The sequence below is a fragment of the Capra hircus genome, chromosome 7 (assembly GCF_001704415.2).
Source record: "Capra hircus breed San Clemente chromosome 7, ASM170441v1, whole genome shotgun sequence".
Lineage (NCBI taxonomy): Eukaryota > Metazoa > Chordata > Mammalia > Artiodactyla > Bovidae > Capra > Capra hircus.
In genome coordinates, this window is record NC_030814.1 from 12594446 (window position 1) to 12609014 (window position 14569).

Sequence of the window (14569 nt, forward strand, 5' to 3'; positions counted from 1 at the left end):
AATCTCACAGATACTGACTTATTTTCAATTGCTTAGAAATTAAAAAAGGAAAAACTATGGTAGTGATATAGTTCAGAAAATAAGTGAGTTTGCGGGCAGGTTGAACGACTCATTGTCAGTAACCATGAAGGATTTTGTACACACACCCCCTCACTCCCTTTCTTCTGCTATTTCTCCACTCTTCCAGCAGGTGGCACTACAGTCACAGACCAAACATTCCACAGCAGGGTATGTAACTTTATTTTTCTACCATAATAATTTAAAGTATTTACACACTGCACACTCACTGTTTTACACAGATACTTATTCATATACCTATGAAACACATCTAAAGGTTTCTTTGCAAAGACTCGACACACTGTGGGGGTTTCCGAGCGTAACAAAGAGAAGGGAAGGACAAAAAAATAGTTTTGAGTCTTCAGACAGCCATGTGGTGCATCTGCGAAAACCAGTGTGTTCCCACAAGATTAAGCTCCCCCAGAAGATGTCCTACCTAACGTGTATGACCCAAAACGCTTCTGGTTAAGGGAGGGGATTTCAAAAACCAACATGTGCAAGGAACATTTTTTTTTCCCTCTCCAGACATTCTATGAAAGAAACAGAAGAAAATACACCAGAGAAATACTTGTAGAGAAATACCTGTATTTCTGAAACGGTTATCCGTGGGGAAGACTTCAGAGTCATAGAGAGACACTGACTGCAAAGCGAGAACAGCCAAATCCACTGGTACTAAGAGCTGTGATTCAGCCTTTCCAGGCAGATGATGCATCAGAACAACCTGGTTTCCTCTTCCCAGCTATTAGGAGAGGCGGTTGTTTTGCTTTCGCTGAAAAGGACACAGGTATATTACATCATGTACACACTAAACCCAGACATCGTAGAAAACGTCTACCGTTTTCCACTTTTAGACTATTTGCACAAAAATAGTGGTTAGAGGTACCCTAAATATTTTTCCTCCTGCATCCTACTCGGTTACATAACAGAAGTACTAGCTAACTACAGCTTCTGACCTGGGCACGTGATTCCGTAAGGGAACAAAAGCAGTCACTGTTCAGAGCTGATGGTAGGTGGGCCCCCGTTCGGCTTTGATACAAGGATAACAGGTTTGGGTTCAGCTCTCTGGCCATGCATCTTTGCCCAGTAAGAGGCAGGATGCCTTCGGGATTTTTCCCAGACTGGCCAAGATCATTCTCTCATACATTGGAAGACAGGCGTGAGAGAAGCTTTGCCACCTCTGGTGAGTCGACAGCTCCATGCTGTGACCGACAGATCAGTTCACAAAGAAACAGAACTTTCACGAAGCGACATCCTCTTTGCTACCAGTCTGGTAGTGCCACTCATCAAAAGGAAGAAAGTTATCCGGCCAACTAAAACTAGGCACAACCTTGACCCAAATCTCTGCGGCCTTTCAAGTTCACCGTCTGTTTGCATTTACGTAAATGCTTCAACTACAAACTCTACCACTAATTCTTGGAACCAGGTATTTACATTTTAGGTATAACAATAGAAACCTTCCTATCCTGGAGTTCATGTTCGCAGCTACTGCTCTTGCCGTTGGTCGGTGGTGGTTTCCTTTTTTCAAGAGGTGCCAACAATGATGGAATGGAAGAAGGAAGGAGTGTAGCTCGGTGAAATCACTATCAAGTTAAACGAGCAACTAATAGTCACCTAGCATATGAAGAGGGAAAGTGATTAAACCGAGAGGCCACGTGGGGAGCAACACTGGCCAGTGAGAATGTCTGACCAACCAGCACCCAGTCAAGCTGCATACAGGGTCAGGCCAAGGAAGCACGTCCATTGTCAGGACCCCAGTCCATCCCATCACACACACAGACACAGAGCGGGAGACAGGAAGACCACGGTGCCGGGGAGGGGGGCCAAGGAAGAGGAAACCTTTGTGACGGGATCTGGGTCTTCACATGAAAGAATCAAATACACCCCAGAGCCTGGGCTCCCGGGCTCCAACAGTGAGCCTGGGGAGGGCTAACTGGGCGTGGACACGGTGAGTACAAGTCCAGACAGCCGGAGAGGAGGCGGCTGAGAACGTGGGCTTGTACAAATCACAGAGGGATGACCAAGGCACGATCGCTGCACTTAGGTGCTTGCCTTTCTTTGTTCAATGTAGAATGGAGTTAAAAGGGGGAAAAGAGGCAGTTTGAACAGGGAATGACAGAAGTCTGAGAGGGCTCTAGCAAGGGGACTGCTATCTCCTTACCCACTGCCATCTGGAGCCCCTCCCGACCTAGAAAAACAGCAGTTTCATTCCGTTTAACCTGCCACGCTCTAAGTGCTCGGATGTAACAATCCTAGTTAATAAGAACTGTGCTAACATTCTCCCCACCCTCTGAAAACAAGTGGCAGCTGTCCAAGAGGGAGAGGGCTTCCTAGAATCAGTGTTTAACAGCCAAAAGCACCTGTCGGGGGGTGGGGTGGGGCGGTTAACAATCCTTCCGCGTGGAGCGAGGGCAGGAGAAGTGGGCAAGGACCTAGTTCCAAAGAACGAGGCAGTGGCACCAGGAGGGCAGCAGGTGAAAGCTGGGCGCGCGGTGGTGGCCAAGGCCGTGAGGGCACCGCCAGCAAGAGCTGCAAATGAGGTCGCCGGTCCTCTGCCAAAGGCGCGCGCCGCATCCGGTGTCTGTGCGCGTGTACTATATATGTACTGACCAGGTACACACATAAATATTTAATATATAAAAAATAAAGTGCTTTCTAACAGGTCCCCGGGCAGGGACGTTATAAAACATTTCACAAAACTGCAAAAAAAAAACAAAAAAAAAAAACCACCAGAAACCAAAATTGGTAACGGTCCAAAACACTACATCCAACATTACGTGGAAAACAGCCAAACGCGATATGTACAAATCAGGTGGGCATCCCGGGACACACGCATCCTGTCATATACATGGTATATACATATATACTCTTCTTACTCAATATATTATGACAATATATATTTTTAAAAAATTTTGTTATAGACAGGAGAAACGGAACAGGAAAAAAAAAAAAACGAAAAAGACAATCCCCTACAAAAACACAACAAGGATCAAACATGTGAGTCCCAGACTGACAGACGACAGCGGGCGTCCACGGGGAGCCCCGCGGGCACTGCTCGGGAAAATATGCCAGCGTTCCTTCCTGGGGTGCAGCGCCTCCACGTCCTCCAGGGCGCTGTGCGCGGCGGCCGTGAAGTTGGCATCGCCGGTGGTGAGCAGGTCAAAGACGCAGGACTGGAAGTAGATGTCCTTCACCGGCATCTGCTCGTGGCACCGCGCGCTGGCTGTCTCCAGCGTGTAGCCGGGCCAGGCCGCGGCCGCGGGGCTGCGGGGCAGGCCGGGCCCCAGGATGGCGGACACCTGGCCCTGCCCATCGTCGATGCGCTCGCCCAGGGGGCAGCCGGTCACGCACAGCTGCAGGTCCTGGCTCTCCTCGTAGGCCATGGCCAGCGCCTCGGGCATGCGGATGGCCAGCGTCAGGTAGCGGCCCAGCTGCCGCACGAACACCGTGGTCCCCATGTAGCGCGCGTGCATCTCCACCGAGCGGCCGCTCTCCCGCTCCACGATCCGCAGGCTCTTGGGGTCGCCGTCCCCGCCGCTGGTGCTGCCGTCCACGAAGGCGGCCGGCAGGTCATCGGTCACGGCTTGGTACACTTTCTGATCCGTACACTCCCGGTGCGCTTTGAAGATGATGGTGATCTGTGCGGGAAGGAAGGCGGACAAAGTTTTAACACAGATGGGAGGGATATGGGCGCAACAGCATCCTTGGGCCGTGAGAGCTGCCCTCCAGTTCTGGAGGCTGAACGGGCTAGAGACAGAATCTCCCAACTCAGCCTGTATCTGCTTCTGCCTTGCAAGTGAATGGTGTTCACTGTTAGGGACAATTTTGAAGACCCTATGTATTCATTCATTGGCAGGATGGATGCTGAAGCTGAAACTCTAATACTCTGGCCATCTGATGAGAAGAGCTGACTCATCGGTAAAGACCCTGATGCTGGGAAAGATTGAGGGCAGGAGAAGGGGATGACAGGGGATGAGATGGTTGGATGGCATCATCAACTCAATGGACTTGAGTTTGAGCCACTGAACTCATGCATTTTTTTCTTGATGTGGACTTTTTTTTTTTAACTTTTTATTTCATATTGGAGAATAGCTGATTAACAATGTTGCGAGTTTCCTGGTGGACAGCAAAGGGACTCAACCATACATATATACGTATTCATTCTGATGTGGACCATTTTTTAAAAGTCTTTATTGAATTTGTTACACTACTGTTTCAGTTTTATGGGGGTTTTTTTTGGCCATGAGGCAGGTGGGATCTTAGCCCCTCACCAGGGATCAAACCTGCACTCCTCTACACTGGAAGGCGAAGAAGTCTTAGATGGCCAGGGAAGTCCCAAAGTCCTATGTATTTAGAATGTAAAACTGACACAGATCCAGAGAGTGTCTCAGCAAAAAATTTTTATTTTCCTAAGACCGAAAAATGTTGTCGTTGGGATATAGGCAAGTTTTATTGATCATCTGTATCCTATCTCCTCAAAGACAGATGAGTTGTGGTAGATAGCTTTGAGAAAAAAAAGAAAGAAGATTCCTTTCTGAGTTATGCAGATGCTCTAAGTGGCTTCACTAATAATAAACCTATCAGAACTGTGATTTCTAAAAAGTTTCTCCCTTGGACTCTAAAACAATATCCTATGACTCATCACTGCAAACTGAGCTATACACACATACTCAGGGAACAGAGAAAGCTGAGGAGGGAGCCAGCCCAGCAACAGCTACCAACCATGTGCCTCAGGAAAGATTCTCTAAGTCTCTTAATCAAATGTTTCACATGACCAGCTAATCCTTGGGACAGCGAAATCACTTGGCAAGTGCGCTCCCAAGCACTGGCAGAGAATAAATACCCTAAACCTAGTTACAGCAAATGTTTTCCCCAAACAGTATGCTGGCCCTTCAGCTTCTCAGAAATCTGTCCCCCAGTCAACTCTCAACTCTCCAAATTAAGCAGAAAATTCATGGAGGGGAAAAGAAAAATCTACTGATATTATAAAAACTTCCCTTTAGTGAACTTTCTTTCCTTAATTAGAACAGTACTTAGGAAAAAGAACGAACTTTGAGCACCTTCACCTCCAAACTCCTCGACATCTCTGCTACAGGGAATAGAAAGATGCTAAGACAGATACGGGCTTCTGGATCACCCAAGGTGGGAAAATGGCCCCCAAGCGGCAGCGGGGCGGGGGGCGGGGGGAGACAACATTTTGAGATTTGAGTTATTGTCTGTAAGTGAGGTAATGGCTTATTATGCTTTCTTCTTGAAGAAAAGAAAAAAGTATCAGGTGACTTCAGTCAAGGAGGAAGGGAGACAGGCCAAACACTCTACAAATTACTCTGGATGGAGGCAAACGGCCACCTCCTGCAAGGGGACTAATCAAAACAATAGACCCTTGTTAAAAGGCCACGAGGGCCTCCCTCCCCACCCTTCTCCCTACAAGCCCCCCCGCCACCCTCAGGCTTATGTCTGAAGGCTCCCCCCCCACCGCCCCCCACCCCGGCTCAGCCGGCATCTGCTCACGCTATTTAATTCCACATGTTCCCACTGGTGTTACTTGACTGGAATTTTCCAGCCATTTCATTTCACTTCAGCCAGTTGTAAAGCCAGATCCGAACCAGCTGTGGCTGCAGCAACTGGTTAAATTCATATCCGTTGTTTGCAGCTGCAACCAAAAGCCAGACAATGCACTGTGAGAATGCCTGGTGTTCTCCCTGCCTAATTACTCTGAGCCACAATTTAATTTCATGACCAGCCTTCTCACGTTTCAACACCTTCCTAACAACCTGAAGGAGGTGTACCAGAGATGATTTCAGGAAATTTTCTGTGCATCCAACCATACGACCTTCCAGAGCGAGTGGGATTTTTCGAGCTAGGTATCTAATGGGACTATAAAATAGATTTATTTGGTGACTCTAAAGACAGTTTGACAAGGGCTTTTTAGAGGCAAGCTGGGATCTCTTGGAGGTGAAAAGATTAATTCAAGTAAATTCTGCACCTGAAAGGACCGCAAGTTAATACAGATGGCTACAATAAGAGTAACAGACTTTGCATACAGCCGCTATTCTCATTTTCAACCAGAACATCCACACTCAAAGAGTAACTGAATTCTTCTACAACAGCTAAGCCATCTGTCCTTCCAACCTAACAAACCTCAAATTTAAACCAACTTGGCCTTATTTGCAACAATTAAGGACTTTTCAGTTTGCCTTAGGAAAAACACAGAGGAATTAGTTTTGTTGGGACAACACAGCAGAGAGATCCAATTCCAAACAAGTTTCCTATAAAGGCAAGCAAGGGTCAATATTAACATGAATGGAATAGTTCCTTGTCTCACCAAGTCTCTGCTGTTTTCATTAAAAACACCAATTCCAACTCAGGAGTCATTTCAAACACCTCTCACGCTACTGTCCTCTGCTCTACCTGTGACACCAACAGGTAACTCTCACGCCTCTGGGAGATCAGGTGAACCTTAAAGCTTGACCTCTGTACTACTATCTACACGCACAAAATATTCCAGTTTACCTAATGCATTTTTGTCTATCTGTCGAATTTCCTAGGAGTGACTTTCTCTACAAGACAAGGAAGTTGATGTTTCTCTAGTTGTTTCTCTTCTCGGTGAGATAATTTGCTCTCAGAGTCTATGTATAGAATCAGCCCTTGAATCAAGACGTTGAGGGGAATGAATTAACCTCAAAGCATAAGAGAGGTCTCCTGAGCGGTCCTCAGGAGTTTAAGCAGATATTGAAGAGGTACCTAGAGATATAAGCAATGAAAATGTAGAAAGCACAGGTAACAGTCCCTGACAAGCTGTGTAAGGTATTTTCATCCCTCATACAATTACAATCTCAGGTCTTAAGCAAGCACTTAACCAGAAAGGGCCAGAAATTCATTTTCCAGTTCTATCCTCCTCTTCAGAAAAATTAAATAAAATTTATTCATTCTCAATAATTCTTCCTTTAAAAACACTCAAATGTTAATGGAAATGTTTGGAAATTCCACACGTTTTCTATTTCCAACCAGCAGCTATCAGAGGGTCGGAACAGGACATTCAAAATTGTATTCTAAAGCTCTTAAACAGATAATTTAAAAACAGCTATGGGAGTTGGTGATGGACAGGGAGGCCTGGCGTGCTGCGATTCATGGGGTCGCAAAGAGTCGGACACGACTGAGCGTCTGAACTGAGCTGAGCTGATGCTCTTTACTTTTCCCCCCTCTATGAACTGATCCGTATGCTGTAGGAACTCAATTTGGCACATCTGTTCTGTGCCACACCATTTATTATTGATGGATGGCATTTCTGTGCATTTAAAACATCAATGCCTTTTGTTAAACCTTCCCCGCCCAGCTCCTCCCAACCCCCACCTCAGACACACTACTCCAGTCTCCTCATTCATTTTTAACGTTTCACTGCCTGAGATCTTTACCACCTACAGGGTCTCTTAGGAGAAGCAAGACAGCAGCTAGAAATCAACCTTTCCACAAGAGAAAGGCAATGAGGATTTAGGGTTTGCTGTGAAATGCCAACACTGAGAGGCACCTGTCTCTCCTTTCCATCAGGAAAAAACATAAAAATAAAAATGAACTAAATGAAAGGGAGGTCACCTAGAGAACCAAGCACTGCCTCGCCAAAGCACAGAGCTTCTCCAAGCTCAAGAGCCTTGCACAGTGCTGTGAGGTTCTCAAACAGCAGGGTTCCCCAGAGGCTGAGCCCTGGGCTATTTGTGCTTGTCATTCTTTGGAAGAGACGTTTATCGGGGTTTAAGCCAGACCACTTGGCACTGCATGAGTGGGACCTTACTGGAATTCTCTTAATACCAGAATTGGGACTTTTATAGACAAGGGGCTCCAGCTCTCGGGTTAAGATGGGCCAGCAAACCAAACTGAAAATCACAGGAAATCAGCCTGGAACACAGGGAAACCCAATGTTGACAGGTATCCAGTTAAAATTCTGCTTGTGCTAAGAAAGCTAAGATTAATTTTATTTCATGTAATTAGCTGATATGTCTGCTTCCTCAGATCCTCTGGGTGCAATTACAGGTTGAAAAAACAGATGACTGTGGGAGAAATCAAAGAACGCTGTGCCCATGGCCTTTGCTCTTACCAGGTCAGCAGCATACAGCCTCTGCTTAGTCCTCAGAGCTGAACACAAAGGAGATCATTCCTACGAGAGCGTGTGTTTCAAAGAAAAGAAACACACCTGCTCTATCGCTAGCTCTAAAACACATCATCTTAACTCGAGGGGGTCAATGTTTCTCAATGTTGAGAAGTCTGTGACTAGGAAGCTCCAAAGCACTAAGGAAGGATCTCGGTTAGGCTGGGGAGAACTCTGGATTTCGCTCCTTTTTATGAGGCAGGAAATAAAAGCATATCCGTCTAGAATAACTTTCTGTTTGAACAATTTCACACAAAGCCTAGGAGAGTACATGGACCATACATAAGGAGGTCAGTAATTGATATCATTGATCATTTTCCTGAAAAACTAAAAAAAAAAAAAAAAAAAGAAATGAAAAAAAGTCTTGCCAGGAAGGCGTGAACTCAATGAAACAAATGGAACGTTACCATTGCAATTCAGCCTAGCATCAGCTATCTACCTATAGGAAGTCTGAATTCAACATCTACAAAAGCACAGTTTAAGTCATTTCACTGGGCCAGGACAAGATAGCTCACAGGAAGATAGCCATACATGAGTTTCAGAGGAGGGTGGCAGAAGAAATTTCCCCCTAGATTCTTTTTCGGGCTTGAATGAGACTACAAAAATCTACAGCCTCCTAAAGATACCCAAAGAGGTTTCTCTGTCATCTTGAGTTTCTTTCCACCGAGCTCTGCTGTAGCAGCACTCAAAGGATTCCAGAGACACAGAATGGATCAGACTTATTTATTCTTCAGGGTTGCCCTAGGTAATACATGCAGGAACAAGGGCTGCCTTGGCTCCTGGAGGGGTTCTTGGCAGCAGCTGGAGAAAGAAGAAACCAAACCAGAGGAGAAGGACACCCACGGCTGAGGCTGCTAGGGTGGTCCAGGGGGGAAGCATTAAGCTCGGTGGCTGAAGGCGCATGCGAGAGAGAGAGAGAGAGAGAGAGAGAGAGAGAGAGAGAGAGAGAGAGAGAGAGAGAGAGAGAGAGAGAGAGAGAGAGAGAGAGAGAGAGAGAGAGAGAGAGAGAGAAGCAGGCCCAGGGATGATACATAAAAGTGACAGGCCAGAAAAAAAAAAAAAGTCAACATCCAAAGAGCAATTTTTGTACATTTAAAACAAGGAAGGCTGGAAGCATAAATAGGCTCAGAGGGAAACGGGCCAGCTTCCTTGTACAGACCAGAGGCACAAGGTGCTGAGTTTACAGGGAGGAGGGAAGGCCTGGGGTGCTTTGGCCTTCCTGGTACCCCGAGAACTCCAGAGGGACCCTCTTACTTGTTGTGCCCGGTCTCTGCACTGTGAGGAGGCCCTTACTAGACCTCTAGATGGGAAGTCAGGCGCGTGGGGACAGTATTCCAGGCCGAGGCTGCCGCTACACTTTGGAAAAGTGAAAGTGAAGTTGCTCAGTCGTGTCCAACTCTTTGTGACCCCATGGACTAGAGTCTACCAGGCTCCTCTGTCCATGGAATTTTGCAGGCAAGAATACTGGAGTGGGTTGACATTTCCTTCTGCAGGGGATCTTCCTGACCCAGGGATCAAAACCAGGTCTCCCACATCACAGGCAGACACTTTACCCTCTGAGCCACCAGGGAAGCTGCTGCGGTTTGGACCAGAGGCTAAAAATATTGCAGTCACTCAGGGGCAGGAATCTGTCCCGGCAGGTCTGGCTTTCTGGGATCTCCCTCCTAATGGGGTGGAGGGGGGGCACACAGATCCCCAGGCTCTCGCAGCACCCTGGGTGAACGCTCTGGGCCGAGGTTCAGCACAGCTGTTTCCCAAACCAACGGGGATTATCAGGAAATCACAGCCCCTTTGATCATTTTTCAGTTTGGGGAGGTGATTTAAAAAGCAAAAGGCCTTAAAGGTCTCACAATGCACTCACATTCTGTCACTTCTAGGTTGAGTTTCAGGTTCCCAGTGCTATTAAAAAAAAAAAAAAAAAAGCAAAGCCCAGTCAGGAACAAGGTGGTTAGAGCTGGTGACCATATATTTCAAGAAGCCAGTTAACTGGAAAGTTCCAAAACAATATCCTTCTGTCTTCATTTTCCTGAGGCAGGGAGTGGGGAAGGCATGGACCCTACATAAACACACACGTGTGCTTGTGTGTGTACTCACACCTTTAAAAAGGAAAGAGCAAACACTGACACCCTTTTCAGGGGCACATGCAGAGGAGATGAGAAGCTGGCCTTTAAATGCCGTCACATTAATCCCATCCACAGTGTACACAGACAGCTTCAGCACGGAGACAACCCCACCGGCAGGAGTTAAGGGTTTTTGGGCTCCGACTCTTAAAAGAAATCAGCTCACTGGGACATACTGAGCTCCTCTCTGCACGGACCCAATTTCACCTGAAGTTCTTTCTAGACCCAACAGCAACGGGTTTTCACTGCAAGGCTCCCCCGTTAAATTCTGCATCTTAGATGTGAGCTGCTATTCTTGTTATACTGAGGACAAGCTGAGCAGCTTAAGAAGTCCTGAAGTTACCCCACCCAGGAGAACACAAAATCCAAACCAGTGGAAGAGCAAGTTCTACTTGCAGTCAAAACAAATAAAGACGAAACGGGTAAGGTAGCAGCTTTCATTGTTCGACACTGTAGGTACGACTCTTTTTTACTTGCCACATTCCACAGGGGCAGAAACTGTTTGGTTAGCATTAATTGAAGCCAACAACCAAAAAAAAAAAAAAAGTACCAACCATCCAATGTTTCCTGCTTACCCCTTCCTCTCAAAATGTTGACTCAAAAGAAAATTTAACAGGGCAGAGAGAGACATTTGGAAACGTTACAGAAAAACAAGTTCTAACTCTCAGCTGTGTATCAGACTTGGCTGGGCGCCTCTGGTTCCAACTATGGAGGAGGGTGGGTTTGTTTTAAAGTAGCAGAGGCCCAGAGCACTCGCAGGGAATTCCGGCTGGCTCAGGCAGGCACTGGGTTACTGTCACTTACACACGGGGGATTCGGAAGGTCCTTTTCATCCTTCCAAACCACGTCTGGGACAGAGACACTGGCACACGCAGAGATTCAAAATGTGAAACTGACAAGGTATACACAGACAAATTTTACTCATTTTTAGACAGTTTTCACTGACATCTTATATGTTTCTTCCTCCAGGGAACAGAGAGAAGACAGAGGCCTAGTTACCCAGAGTACATGCAATTTGTACGGACAAAATGAAGGCAGACCTTGTTAAAGTATGGTCTAAAGAATAAGCCAGGTAGGCCTGTTTTCATCCCACAAAATGATCGTTCACATTACGGGTACATCATGGAGCTAAGAATGTCGCCCCCTTTTCTTCTGCTTCCTTTGCCCAAATATACTTTCACCCCCAGGCAGTCTGCTGAAACCTCTATGAAGCGAAGTTGAAAGTTTCTGGGCCTAAGACCTTAAAATCCAGTACAAACCAGAGCTATGCAGGAAGCAGAAAAGGGCGAATAGGAATACCACCACCTGGAACAACTATAGCTGGTTTCTGTTCTTCTAGAAACTATTCTTTTAATATTGTCTCTACAATAAGGAAATTCAGGGAGGATGAGGATTATCTAAGACATGTGTTTATGAGTCTTAAAAGATGAGACAGAACGCTGAAAAATCAACTTAACTAAGAACTGGTGATTCTGATGCTCAACTACCCTAGCAAGCTTCTGGGTATTAAAGATCAACTACCTTTCAACAACAGCAACCAGGGTTCCAGACCATGCTAGGGTATCTCAGAGGAGTGGGGATATCTGGGTAGGTGAGGGACCACCTTGATGGTGGGAGGTGAAAAGGGAAACGGTACCAAGTCCTGGGAGTGAGAACACTGACCTGTGACAGAGGCTGGTGGGCAGGGTTATGTCCGAGGTACAGCAGCCCATCTCTCCGACCCAACCTCCCGGTCCTGACCCCCGGAAGCAACTTGCAGCACTTGGAACCAGCCTATAGCATGGGCCCCCAATGTTCTGAAAAGAAACCCTAAAAACGGCTCCCCCCCACCCCCACAAAAACCCCGTAATTCTCCATGACATGAAGGCAGCAAAGTTTAGTTATGAGCTTAGACTAAGGCAGAGACTACATTCACCTCGGCGTCTCCCAGACACGATAGGCCCTTCAATGCTTGGGGTTTCCAACGTAACACTAAATTGTACATTTTATCAGAGAAATGAACACAGGATACTGCACAGCGAGCTATACAACTGCAAACTTCGTTCCCATCTGTTCTGCAATATATCTCAACATATCTTGCAACTTTTATTTTTAAAACATTTCTGCCAAACAGGGAGGACCAGGATGAGATGCAAAACTTAAAGATGGCAAGAGTTATCTGTACTAACAGATAATCATAACAAAGAGAAATCTCAGATTTTAAGGGTTACAATGAATCTGCAAGGCAACTTGTGCGCTCCGGGAAGGAATCTATATTCTCAAAGAATAGTGTATCGCCTCTGTAACAGTGTTGCATGCAAGGACACTGTCCATGTATTCAAAACCTAATTCTGTACACAAGAGGATGAGGCATCTTCCTTAGTGGACAAAAATAAGAATGATCACCACTGTGCAGCTCAGAGAGTCTCCACAAAGATACTAAAATCATAACTGGTTACAAAAACTTAGCTACAAAAAAAAATCCACTAGGCTTAGGGTCAAAAGAGGACAGATTCCCAAAGCCTGATCCAGAGATACATCTAAAAAAAAAAAGATCGTTGGAAGACTTTGCAACAGAGGCAGTTCTGGCTCTGACTTTATAACCAACAGAGAATGACCCAGAACATTGGTTTAGGTGCCCACATTCTCCTGCTGAACAACAGGGCATGCTAAGGGGCATCAAAAGCAGGAGAGGACCCAACTCGTGCTCGAAGACCCTACAAGGAAAGGGCATTTTATCACCAGGGAACACTGTGGGCAGCCAGCGAGAATGGAGCCCAGGAACTCAAGACTTCCTGTATCTCCAGTATCATCAGCCAGCGGCGATTTCCAGGAAAATCTCTCAGCAAGTAGCCAGAGCTCCAGAGGTACAGATATTTATGGACTTTGAAAGACAGGCTCTCTTCTCGTGCTTTGGACAGGCACAGAGCCCTGCTGCCCATGGGTTACTGCAGCTGGTGGCCCGTGGCAGCAGCAAGGACATACGAAGCACCTGAGTGTCCACTCGCCTGGCTTGGTCAAGCACCAGGAACACACCTCCTCCCCAAAACCAAACTGCCTGAAGGTAAACCACCTGCTCTCACCAAAGTGTAGCAAGATCTGAAGATCTATAAAGGACTGGCTGTCATCTCAATATCTCCTCCTACTTGCGATTTTGTTTCCCTGACTTTGAAGAATAGGATAAGAAGCTAGAATGTTGAAGAAAGGACATGATTACATTGAAAGGAAAGGTTTGAAAGACAAAGCAAAAGTACACAAGTTATTTGTACAAAATAATTGTTAAAAGTATTGCTACTGTTTGGTGGTGTAGTCGCTTAGTCATGTCTGACTCTTGCGACCCCATGGACTGTAGCCCGCCAGGCTCCTCTGTCCAGGCGACTCTCCAGGCAAGAACACTGGAGTGGGTTGCCATTTCCTTCTCCAGGGGAGCTTCCCGACCCAGGGATCAAACCCTGGTCTCCTGCATTGCAGGCAGATTCTTTACCAACTGAGCTACATTAGATGTGTAATAAATGCATCCTTGAAATTGTGGGGAAAAGGAAATCATTTTAAATGCACCTGAGAGATTGGAGATTTTCATACACGCTACTAGGACTCTATTTGTGAAGTGCAAAATCTTTTTATGAAATAATTCACATCAAAATTGCCTTCTGCAATCATGGCATATGCAATTCCTTCTTAGAGCCACATAAACAGGGATTCCTAGTTACACAACATGAAGCTGAGACTGAGGGCCGGGCAAAGAGAATGTGGAAGAGAAGGTACGCCACCCAGCACCCTCCACAGATGATCTCCTTGTTTACCTGTGTGAGGATCAAGAGAGAAAACAGCACTGTATCCCCTCGGCCCCAAACACAAACAGTGCTCCTTCCCACAGAGCCAACCCTGCCCGTTCTCAGCCCATCCCCTCTCTCGTATCTTTCTACAGAGCATTTGCAGGTCTGAAGCTGTGTGCCTCTTATAGCCAAAGGTGGGAACGGTGGCCCAGAGTGGACACAGATCTCAGCAGAGGTGTGCGCAGGTGTGCCAAGGAGCCCTGGCAGCCCCTGGGGTAGGGAGGGGGGAAAAGCAGCCCTGGTGTCCCCTTTAGGAACACACCAAGCTAGCCAGGTGGCCAAGCACACAGACTCCGGGGAAGGGAGGGAACTGGACAGGCTGGTGCAGGGCACAGCCCGGAGCCTGGGCCCTGAGAAGGCACACCTTTGCTCAGCTGGGAAGGGGGAGAGGACGTGGACCAGGGGAGATGAGACCACACCGCCAAGCACTGCAGGCC

At 46.7% G+C, this 14569-nt stretch overlaps 1 protein-coding gene across 1 annotated transcript in view; it reads right to left on the reverse strand.

The window, feature by feature from the left end:
* The window catches only part of RGMB (repulsive guidance molecule family member b), a 28794-nt gene continuing 14441 nt past the window's right edge, over positions 217-14569 (reverse strand). The window contains exon 5 of the mRNA XM_018050011.1: positions 217-3692. Within this exon, the coding sequence (XP_017905500.1) occupies positions 3024-3692 (669 nt within the window). The 3' untranslated portion in view covers positions 217-3023. The remainder of the gene's footprint in view (positions 3693-14569) is intronic.